The sequence below is a fragment of the Hydra viridissima genome, unplaced genomic scaffold, assembly GCF_058129835.1.
Source record: "Hydra viridissima isolate aposymbiotic clone 2 unplaced genomic scaffold, HvirCarnegie_v1 scaffold_9, whole genome shotgun sequence".
NCBI lineage: Eukaryota > Metazoa > Cnidaria > Hydrozoa > Anthoathecata > Hydridae > Hydra > Hydra viridissima.
Genome location: NW_028324308.1, coordinates 7,178,176 through 7,189,786, shown reverse-complemented (window position 1 = coordinate 7,189,786; position 11,611 = coordinate 7,178,176). Strand labels below are relative to the sequence as shown.

Here is an 11,611-nt window from a genome sequence, read left to right as displayed (position 1 = left end):
GAATCTTTTAAACAATGCGATTAGTTTATGGTTTTGTAAATATTAGACAAGACAAATATTTGCATCGTAATCAATAGAAAGAATTGAGGGAATTTACTGGAACAAAAGTTTGTAATGAAGAAAGTTTGAAAAAGTTATTCGTGAAGTATCTACAAATATTATTTTATTTAGCCAGTGTATGGTATGTTTAGGCATTAGTGGTGGAATCTCTCGATTAAGCTCCCACTATTGAAGTGTGCAACATGGGAACTTTGTTACTTTAACTGTATTATCAACTATATAAAACAAAGCTATATTTCTGTCATTTATTCAAAACATTACAAATAATTAAAATAGCTTTTAAAAGTTTTTTTTTAAGGATTTTTTAAAAGTCCTGTGGAAGTTATTGAACTTTTTTCAATGTTTTTAAATCACAACTAATGCTCGTAAATCGCTGTGTATGCTCTTAAATCGCTGTTCATGTTTGCAAATAGCTGTTTTATGATTGCTGCTCTTTTTCGGGAGATATTCTATAATTGTTGTTTGTAATATAGTCAGAATAGCTCTTACTTCGGTAAACATAAGGTCAATTTTCTTTAAAATGCTCTAACAGTTTATTCTTCTTTGTACTAATAATTTGACACTGATTATCCGTTGCGAAGGATAAACCCTATTTATTTCTGCATAACATATGATATCAAAAAAAATGTTGCAAATCACAGGAATAAAGTTATACGGTAGTCATTTCCTGATTTAACTAATAAAGATTCATATTTCCATAAAAAGTGACTGATGGGGAAACATTGGACGGAAATTGAAAGACTACTAGGCAGCTGTGTTAAAAACTCTAAATTTGCACAAATTAATAAACAACTGAAAGAAAAACACTAAAAATTAATATGATGTAGGTTGACTGCACAAGAACTAACCCTAGAAATACAAGTCCATTCAAAACAAGCCCATTCAAAGTATACCAAACAAGCCCATTCAAAATATGGATTTAAAAGAAACTGTTTTTAAACTAACCCAGTGGACATGCATCGTCCGCACGACATTTTACGGACATCTTACGGTCTTATTGACGTCTTATGGACGTCTTACGGACGTCGTGCGGATGATGCATGCCCACTGGGAAAGAATTTTTTACTGTAACAACTTAGACATCAAACAACTTTTTTTTTGAAAGCCTTTTGATATTTTTAACATAAGATAAGTCATAATTGACCGTAACTAAGTGAAAACATGCTTATTGAGAATCGAGTTGCTTGGGTTTTTTCAGCTTTAGTAATGACTATTAATTCTAAATTGTTTTCAATTGTAAATAATCTTTTTCAGTTTTGTTGTTGTTGTTGTTGTTGATGAATATCTGAGGCGAATAATTTTCCGAGAATAACCACTCATAACCAATCTAGTTATGGAGCAAAGAGGCAGAGTGTTGAAATTAGTTTAATTTTTTTTTTCAGGTTTATTGTAATTGTGAAAGAAGAAGAAAAAAAACCCTTTTTATTAAATACTTTGAATTCAGAAGACTTCATCCAAATATTGACTAAAATCTTAAGAACAACATTTTATGGACTACGTTCAGTTTTGTAATTTACTTTCTTTATGAAATGAGGTAGTTTGAAAGAAAAATAAATGATAAGAATACCAGTAACTTCAGTCGTCAGGCACTGTCCAACAGAATCCTTACACGCTCAATATAAAATGCTGACGTAATGTTAGGAGACGTACGGCGATGGTTTCGGTCAGCGGATTTAATAAACTTTCGAGAACGGTCGTTGGAAAAAAAAAATCTACACAAAACTTTGCAAAAAAAAAAAGAAAACGAAAAATTTGAAAAAGAAATGGATGCACTTTTTGGTCAAAGACCCGTTTCATTACGAGCATTGACGGATTTTTCTAACCTGTGAGTTCAAAGAAATTTCACTTCAATTTTCAGCTCAAATTAATTAAACTTCTCCGGTCTTACGACTTTGTTAAAAGTGGGTTGCTGTCGTTTTAACAGATTAAGCTAAAAGTCTAAATTTCTTCCAAGTAACTTTTAATAATAAGAATAAAACAATAAAATGCTTTAAAAATATTCTAGAAGCTTTTAATTTTACACATGTTCAATATATATATATATATATATATATATATATATATATATATATATATATATATATATATATATATATATATATATATATCTGTATGTGTATTTGTATGTATGTATGTATGTATGTATGTATGTATGTATGTATGTATGTATGTATGTATGTATGTATGTACAGGAATTAGACAAAATAATGGAAACACTTTCAAAAACAAACAAATTTATTCTAATAAGGGGTAGGACCTTCTTTAGCTATTGAATTCAGCAAGGTATTGAGTCGTACAATCTTTAAATATGTTCACTCTGAGATTACTTTATAATTGTGGATTGGAGCATTGTCATCCTGTAATATTTTGTTGCCTTCTGGGAATAGTTCTAAGATAATTGGATGTATTTGATTTGATAAAATAGTCAAATAGTCATGACTATTGATTCTGCCATAAAAGGAAACTATTGGGCTGACTGTCTCACATTAGGAAGAAGGCAGTTGGGTTCATATCTTCTTTAAGCTACCTCCAGATGTAAACTTGTTTCTTCCACTGCTCCATAGACCCAATTTTGGTGATTTTTATATCACTCTAAATGTTTTCTAACATTTGTTGTTGAGAGCAAAGGTTTCCAGATAGCAGCTCTTTTTATAAAATCCAACATCCAACAGACAGTTTTGTAGAAACTCAATTTTCAAGATGCTCATTAAGTTTGGCAGCAACTTTAACAGTTGTTGTTCGGTGGTTCTTGGTGACGATTTTAGTTAGAGTATGCTGGTTCCTATCAGAAAGTTTCCTTTTCCTTCCAGAATTGAGCTTTGATGACAATGTTTTTTCAAGCTTTTCAAATGCTGTCATTACTTTCAAGGTTGTACCTTTTTAAATATTTAAAGCAATTTTATCTGAAAAAAAGTATATTATCTAGAAATATAGACAAGGTACATTAAAAATTAATGATAAGAATATAACGGTCATTGATAGCTTTACTCTCTGAAAATTTGTTGAAGTAGGTTAAAAATGTAAGCATAAAATAAATGGTACCAAGGCTCATAATGTAATGTAAATAATTATAGGCTTTAATTAGTTTGTTTTATCTCTTCAGTGATAGCCAATCAAAGAAACATTTAAAAAATGTTTATGCTTGTCTGACACTATCTACATTAGTGGCAGGAGTTGGTGCATTTGTTCATGTTTTTACAAATTTGTTGTCAGTAAGTAAAGTTTTTAATTTGTTATGAAACAATTTGTAAATTGTTCTCTAACTTTTGACTTTATATAGCTATATTTGTTTTGTTAATTTATGTAAACAAGTTTCTTAAATATTGTAAAAAAATTGCACAAATAATAATTTTTATTACCAAAATAATAAAAATTTTAAAGTTTATGATCCAATATTGTAAGAAGAGCACTTTCAATTGTTCCATGTATTGTATTTTCTCCACTTCCCTGATTTGTTCTTTCTGATTTATGAATTTTTTTTGCAGTTTGACCCAATTTTAAAGTAAATAGTTTTTTTAAAAAATATCATTAAGTAGTGATGTAAAATACTCATTATCTTTACGTACAATATAAATATCTGTGTCTCCAGTCTCTGTGTTTCTTCAAGCAAGTAATCAGGTTTCTTGAGTATTTAAGTTCAGTTGGAGTGTGGAATAGACAAAAAGGGAGTTGAACATTTAAATATGATTTACTTCCAATCATAATGGCAATAAAAGAAAAGTTACTGAGCAAAAAACTAAATAATGGAAATAATTTTGTTTTTAATCTTAGAACATCAGAATATCAATATATCTTAGTGACATGTATTATGTTGCATGTGAAAAAGTAATGCTAGATTGTGTTACTATAAAATAATTCATAAAAATTTTTAAATGCATTAAAACTATGCATTTTAGTTTTGATTTTTTTGTATTTAAGTGTTGTATTTGACCGCTAGATTAGAGTTTTAGTAATCTTGCATCTCCACTCACTTAGATAAGAAACTTTTTTTTTTTTTTTTTTTTTTATTAGAACAATATAATAAAAAAAATTGCTAATGAATACTTTAACACTTAAAATTGTTATGTTTATGACATAAAATGTTAAATGAAAAGTTTATGACAAAAATTATGAATTTTAAAGGTTTCAAAGTTTTTCACAAAGCACTAAAAACAGCTTCAAATGTATAATGTTATTTTTCAACAAATTATAGCGATTTTTTTTTTTTTGTGCAGAACATAAACATTTATGTTAGTGTAAAAAGAATACTCTGAAGGATTATTAGCACAATTTTTCAGCTTTAATTTTTTAATTTTTTAAAGGAAGTATTTTCTTCAAGTTGAAATGTATTGATCTAAATTCTTTTGCAGATTGCTTAACAATCTTCTTTAAAGTTTTCTTTTCTTGGTCTTTAGTAGGAAATTCTTGATAGAAAGAATAAGTTATGAGGTCGGGTTAATAAAAATGAGCAATTGCTTTTACTCAGTAATTGGTCAGCCTACCTGAATAAAAACTTCAGCAGTTGTTCTCATATTTTTATTCATGCAAACTTAAGCAATTTACTCGCTAATTGCTCGACTTTACATGAATAAAACCTTAAGCAAAATTGTTGAAGTTTTTATTCACGTAAGCTGACCAATTACTGAGTAAAAGCAATTGCTCGTTTTTATTCACCCGGCCTATGGTATCATAAAATTTTATGTGCAATAATAATAAATAATAATTAATCTTTCTGACTTTGGATATTAGTTGATATTTTCATAGATAATGATTCAGAGTTAACCACTTTTTTTTTTTTTTTTTAAACAGAGTATTAGTGGTTTCTTGACATTCTTTGGTTCAATTGGCTTTATGCTAGCAGTAGCATGGACTGAGAATAAGCCAAAAAATCAAATGCAAAGAATTGGTATTAGTTTATTTTTTCTTTCCAAAAGGTTTGGATGATAGTTATGTTTAAGTCTAAGTTTACCAACAAAGTGTTTAATTTGTATTGCTATTTTCCATTAAAATGTGTTGTTTGCCTTCTAGGTTATCTGATGGGTTTTGCATTTTGTACCGGTAAGAGAATCATGTGAAGCTAATGTGATAAATTTGCATAGTCTTTTAGGTGGTTTTATGTCAGTATATATATATTCATGTTTAACATATTTTTACTAAACTCTAAGACTTTTTGTTGTTGTTGCTTTCCTCGCTATTTTTGATAACTTTTATATAAAATTCTTCAAGGAAACTTTATTTAGTTAATAAAAACTATTTTGTAACTTTATTATTTAAGTGCAAGTGTTTTAAAATGCCTGTAGCTCAAATAAACCTGTGGCTTTGTTTCAAAGTCTTAAAAGGTACCGTAATGTGACCTAACAAAGTCCTAAGCTGTAAGAAAGTCCCAATGTTATTTTTAATGTTTTTGAAGAAACTTTCCATTTAAAAATAGACTGGATTGGTGGAGAATTCTTCCAATCAGAGTATTTGTTCTACTGAGATGTAAATAGTCAATATAAGCTGGTGCCATATTGAATATTGCGTCAAAAATTGTATGGTTAAGGTTAGGTTTTTTATTGTAAAAATCTTGTTGTTAAAAAACTATTTTGGTCAATAATGGTACATGAACATGGTAAGTTTGGAATTCACATGTTAAAGTGATTGATTTACACATAAAAGCGAATATTTTTACGAAAAATTTGATGTGTCCTAGCCTTACAAAAATAATTTATTTTTTTGGTTTTAGGCCCAAAAAGATCTTACAAGCCATATTACAACAGGATATGGATGAAGCATTGGATAAAATAAAAAATAAGACTGACAATATATGCAGCATTTAAATTTTATAAAATACCTAAGACAACCCTTGTTTAACAAACACAAGGTCGAGGAAAAAGTCAAATAGGGCGTCCAACAATTTTTCTTAAAACCGTAGAGGTTAAAGTTAAAAAAAAAACTTCCTCTTAAGGGTATATCTATTTTAGCACATAAAATGAATCTTTTTAAAAAGTAATTGGCACTCGTTGGGCACAATTTTTTCAAGAAACATTCAACACTTTCGATTTGAAAGGCTCAGACACTTCCGAAACACAGAACACTTGTTTCCAAACAAGATATTAAAACGTGGTTTCAAAACATAAAAGAGTATATGGATAAAAATGATTTATTGTCTGTGTTTGAGGATCCTAATCAAATTTGGAACCTTGATGAGTCATCTTTTGATCTGTGTCCATCTATTAAAAATGCAATTGGACAAAAAAACAAACAATTGTATAACATCACTGCAAATAGTGATAAAAAAAGTTACTCAGTTATGACAACAGTAAATGCAAGTAATTTATTTGCACCACCTTTGGTTTTGTATCCATATGAACAGCGAATTCCACCAGAAATTGCAGCTGACTTTTCTAAAGATTGGGTTATGGGTAAATCAGCCAAAGGTTACCAGATGTCCCAAACATTTTACAATTATATATCTGGACCTTTCATCGAATTTTTAAGGAAAAATAATGTCCTATTACCAATAGTTCTTTTTTTAGATGGCCACAAATCACATTTGACCTCAGATTTGAGACAATTTTGCAGAGAAAATGTTATTGTCATTGTTTTTTTGCCACCTAATTGCACCCATTTTGCACAACCATTGCTCCGAGTTTACTTTCATGTTGCAAAAAATATTTGGACCGACATAGTCACAGAATGGAGAATGCAAAACCTTGGAGTCGCTCTACCAAAATCGACATTTTCGCCCCTGCTCCAGACTGCAATTGCAAAAACACAGAAAAATCCAACTTCAATACCAAAAGGATTAAAATGCTGCGGTTAGTGTCCTTTTTTACTAGAAAATTTGGATCTTACAAAATACCAGTTAAGTGTACAAAAAAATGAAATTCAAAGGGATCCTAAAGAATCCGCTGAAGCTCTGATTATAGCCGAACTGTTAAGTCCAATTGATAATGCCAAAAATGATTTAGAAGCTGATATGACACACGAGCAATTAAAATCTTTTAGAGCGCATCGTGATCTTATGTATTGGACAGGTGCAATAGAACAAGAAGCCTTATTTTGTTACTGACATAAGAAAATGGAAAAATTAAAGGGCATTGATCCCACAACTCAAGAAAAGAACATGGTTCTAGAAACGCCATTAGAGGAAATTCTAGTAATAATGAGAACTTAACACAACTAGAATCAACAATTGAATATAATGAGACAACTTTAGCACCAAGGACCTTTACCTCTGGACTAACAAATATTGACTCAAAAACATTGTCATTTGCTTGCAAAGGTCCTTGAACTAGCAATATATTGAGTCAATATTTGTTAGTCTAGAAGAATTTCAGAGTAAAAAGTACCAAAACAAGCAACAAAAGTTTCATCAGTCATTTGAGTCTGAGAAACAGGAAAGAAAGCGAATTCGGCTAGAAAATTTAAAAGAAAAACAAGAAAAAAAAAGTTAAAAAGTCTAAAACTAAGTAAAATTATATGTAGATTAATGGAAAGGAATTTTTAACTTTATATTATGTGTAGAATCAATAAGTCTCTGTTAGAAAAATGTCTTTAGTGTATTTTAATATTCAAGAAATATATAATATTAAATATTAGGACTTTCTTTTTTACTTATTAGGACTTTCTTTTATTCTTAACAAAATAGTACTTTCTTTTTGTCATAACCTCGAACTACATTACAGCTTAAATTAAGACTTTTTTGAATGCATTCACGCCTAAAATGGGGTAAAACTGAAAATTTATTCATTATTCTACAATATTATCAAAAAGCAAGAATTTGAATTCATTATTTATTAGTATTAATTTGCTCTTATAAATTGAGATATCGAAAACTAGGGCTTTCTTATGTCACACCACGGTACTAGTTTTTTTATAAAATTTAATTACAGCTTGTTTTAGATTATATTGCTTTTTTTTTTTTTTTAAAAAAAAAAAAAACAAATAGGATTATCTCTTGGTCCATTAATCAAGCAAGTCATTCAAATTAATCCAACGTAAGTTTAGTTAACATTTAGTTATTCAACTGATATTTTACATTCTTAAAATATTTATTGGTTTATCTGGGTTTTATAAAAATGCATGTTGAATTTATTCAGAGGTTTATATTATAAAACTTTCACCTTCATAACACTACAACTTTTGTAAAAATGATTATACTGTGCAAATATCTTTTTGATTATAAGAGAATATCACAAGTTCTTAATTACGTATACTTTGCATATTTAAACAATGATATTTTAACAATATTTTGATGTTTTATCAGTATAAAGCATTGATTTTTAAAAAAGTATATATATATAATTTTCATCTTCTTCATTAAGACAAGAGTTATATATAGGATAGCACTCATAATAGTCTTGATATAACCTTGTCCTGCCATAAATACTGCTACACAAGTTTTTAAATCATAAAATCTAAACAATTTGGGAAACTGCTAAGTTTTTTTGTGGGGTAGTCTTCACTTCTATTTTGTTATGATCAGTCACTGAATGTTAAGCAGTGCTGCAAAACGTTTTTAATATTTTAAAAGCTTTTGTATCAGTCACCAGTTTGCATATTGCACTATTAATCAGTTCGAGGATACTCAAGGTATTGAAGATCAACAAAACAGTGGTCACCAGTCTCCAGCAGTGATCAAAAAACCATAAGTACCAAAACTCAGAGAAATCCTCTCAATAAACAAAAAAACATTTGAATATTTGGCACAAAATATGTTTTACGCTATTAAATTAAACTTAAAAATGATCAGGAGTAAGGACATAGCTCTCAGTAGACAGCTTGAGTTGTTTGCAGAGTTCAGAATGGTCATTTGATATGATTTTAATTTGGTATGATGTTTATATTTGTGGAACATTTCCAAAAAATCTATTGGAACATGCACTTTTTTTTTCTCTCCAATCCAAGTTCTTTGCAAAAGCGTTTACAGCGAGAACTAGGTATTTTGCAGGGCTTCAAATAAGTGCCAGTCATTAGACACGGATTGATGTAATTTACTTGATGAATTGTGCAAATGAGCATTTAAAGCATCTAATTACATATACAATGTCTGCAAAATGTTATTAATCGCTCTGATTTAGAATTGTGGCAACAGCCCTCTTTTCAACATCTTTGATCTTTTTGTGTTTTTCTCTGAGTGCGTTATGGGCAGAACAACGAAGCTATCTTTATTTGGGAGGTTTGTTAAATTAAATTTCTTAAGCTTATTTTTTGTTTATGATAAATGAATTTTGTTTTAAGTTTATTATTTGGGAGCATACACGTTTTCTGCTTTCCTTTCCATTTAGGTAGTCTGCTGTCTGCTTTATCTTTAATGTGTTTGTTGTCAATCATGAATATCTTCTTCAAATCAGAAATGATTTACCAAGTATGTCTTTATACAAAATGTTTATATTTTTATAAATTATTAGATGCTAGAGATATAATCAATCATCGTCTGAAATGTTGTATTTAGCGTTAAAAAAAAAAAAAAAAATTAAATATTGAAATTTGTATTAACTTTAACAATGTACATAATTGTGATGTATTTATATCGTGTCTTGGCTAGGTGCTAGCCGATAGAGATAAAAAGTAACCTGGATGACTTTTTTCAGCTTCAATTGTACGGTGGTTTGCTGGTGTTTTGCGGTTTCATATTATATGACACTCAACTCATTATTGAAAAAAGAAAAATGGGAGATACTGACTTTATATGGTAAATATTAATTTCGACTGCAGATAAATTTTAGAAGAGAACATTTTGCTAAACATAAAATTAGCCTTCACTTTAGAGTTTTTGAATTCAATAAATTGAAATTTGTATTTGAAATCGAGTTATTCATAAAAAAATTTTAATTAACTCGGAACGCTTTTATATAATTGTTTTCATGTTCTTGTTTCTATAGGCACTCAGTTGATTTATTTTTGGATTTCATAAACATTTTCCGAAGGCTTTTGATCATCTTGTCAAATAAGGTATTCTTTTACCGGGTATCTTTTAATGCTTTAAAATATTTATTTTATTGTGTATTATTACGTATTTAAATACATGTGTATAATTATATGCATAACAATGCATTATTTATAGGAGGAAAAAAAGAAGAACAAGCGAAGCGAGTAAATCGAAAGAAATCATTCTTTGAAAGAATTCATGTATTCTTTTTGCACCGCAAACTTTTTTCTTTTGCTTAAAACTTTTTTCTTATCTTAAAATTGTTTGTTTTTTTTTTTTTTTGTTTGTTTTTTTTGAACTCCAGTTACTACTAGTCAGCGTCGTTCAAAGCTTCGTCGCTTGCATACTTCGTTGCTTGCATGTTCTAGCAAAAATATGACTTTGATGAGTTTGTTGCGATTGCTATCATATTATTTGGTTTGATAATTTCTTTTTCTTGACCGTTTTGACTGTGGCTGTCTGTTAAGTTTAATCCGTCTGTATATATAATTTTTAATTGGTTTCTCAGTTGACATAATAAACGTAGCTTTTTCTTGAGTCTTTTTTTCCTTAAAACAAAACATTTCGTCTCCATTACCGTCTGTTCTATGTTTTTTTCGATTAGACAAATCATATTAGAAAGATGTTCTGCTATAAACTTCTCTCTCTCGTGAACGATTTTCTACACAAACAACATGCATATATAAATAAATAGCGTTAACGGCTGAGTCCCAAGATAGAGACTTCGTAACTAATTGGTATGAATTGTTTTCTAAAGAGAATATTGAATTTGGTTAACAAGTTACAAACGAGAAATCGCCTACATACTTGTCTATCATACAGTAGCTGACACAGTTCCTCTCTTTCTTTAAACGCTGCATGAAGCGATTTTCTTAAATAGTCCAATTCTTGTCTCAGCATCGTCATGTTTGCCATGTTTCATCTGCTGTCCACCGCAAAGAAAGGAAAATAGTCGTTGTTCTTGAAATCCGTGTGCTTTTTTGCATTTATGTTATGGTCTTTAATATTTAATTGTTAAGATCTAACAGTATTTTCATTTTCTCACTCTTGTTTAATAGAGCAGATGTTATTTTCGTGACCACATTACGTATTCCTGTTTCCCAAGAAACCAGAGGTTGTCGAAAATGTAAATTCATTTAATGTTTATTTAGGTCAGAGTTATCTGCAATTCTATGAAGGCTGTGGGAGTAGGAGTTTAAATTTTATAAATTAATGATAATATTTTGGGTTATCTGAATTTAAAATGGTATTTCAATGCGTGCTACTTCTATGAAACCTTTAGAAATTTTCGATTTTCGACAAAACTAAATTAGAGGCAACAATCAAAACGTTTTATCAAACTTCAGTTGAAGATAAATAATATCTCGATAAACCTTTTTAAACTTGATAAATCAGAATTTCAAAAGAAATATAGAAATACCACTGATAAATTTTTGTCTGAAAACTGTGCTTGTAAACCAAACTATACCAAACTAAAGTAGGGGGATTGGAAATGCATTATCCCATATGATGTAGATGGGCAAACCCCCTAAAATAGCGCTGTTAAAATCTAGACTATTTCACGCTGAATCTTTTTAAAAAAAGAATTTACCGAATATTTTTTTAAATAGAGTTAATCGAAGTTTAGCTAGTGAAGCTAGTAGGATAAGTTTCGTG

General features: G+C 29.2%; 1 protein-coding gene, 1 long non-coding RNA gene and 1 pseudogene across 2 annotated transcripts; all 3 read left to right on the top strand.

Moving 5' to 3' along the window:
* The first annotated feature begins 8 nt into the window (after positions 1-8).
* LOC149883799 (putative Bax inhibitor 1) lies at positions 9-10,215 on the top strand. The gene is made up of 10 exons (XM_090098351.1): positions 9-1,885; positions 3,164-3,272; positions 4,849-4,945; positions 5,068-5,097; positions 7,973-8,021; positions 9,105-9,202; positions 9,312-9,391; positions 9,618-9,718; positions 9,909-9,978; positions 10,091-10,215. Exons 1-10 carry the CDS (start codon positions 1,695-1,697, stop codon positions 10,121-10,123), a joined length of 858 nt encoding a protein of 285 aa, XP_089954477.1. The 5' UTR covers positions 9-1,694; the 3' UTR covers positions 10,124-10,215.
* On the top strand, positions 5,471-5,842 carry LOC149883801 (uncharacterized). The gene is made up of 2 exons (XR_016455820.1): positions 5,471-5,581; positions 5,765-5,842. It is a non-coding gene; the product is annotated as an uncharacterized LOC149883801 (long non-coding RNA).
* LOC149883800 (uncharacterized) lies at positions 6,023-7,378 on the top strand (annotated as a pseudogene).
* Positions 10,216-11,611: the final 1,396 nt, after the last annotated feature.

Coding starts and splice junctions, on each gene's coding strand:
- LOC149883799 (XM_090098351.1), top strand. CDS start 1,695: ATGTTAGGAGACGTACGGCGATGGTTTCGGTCAGCGGATTTAATAAAC. Junction 3,273..4,848: donor TTTTTACAAATTTGTTGTCA/GTAAGTAAAGTT, acceptor TTTTTTAAACAG/AGTATTAGTGGTTTCTTGAC. Junction 9,979..10,090: donor TGATCATCTTGTCAAATAAG/GTATTCTTTTAC, acceptor CATTATTTATAG/GAGGAAAAAAAGAAGAACAA.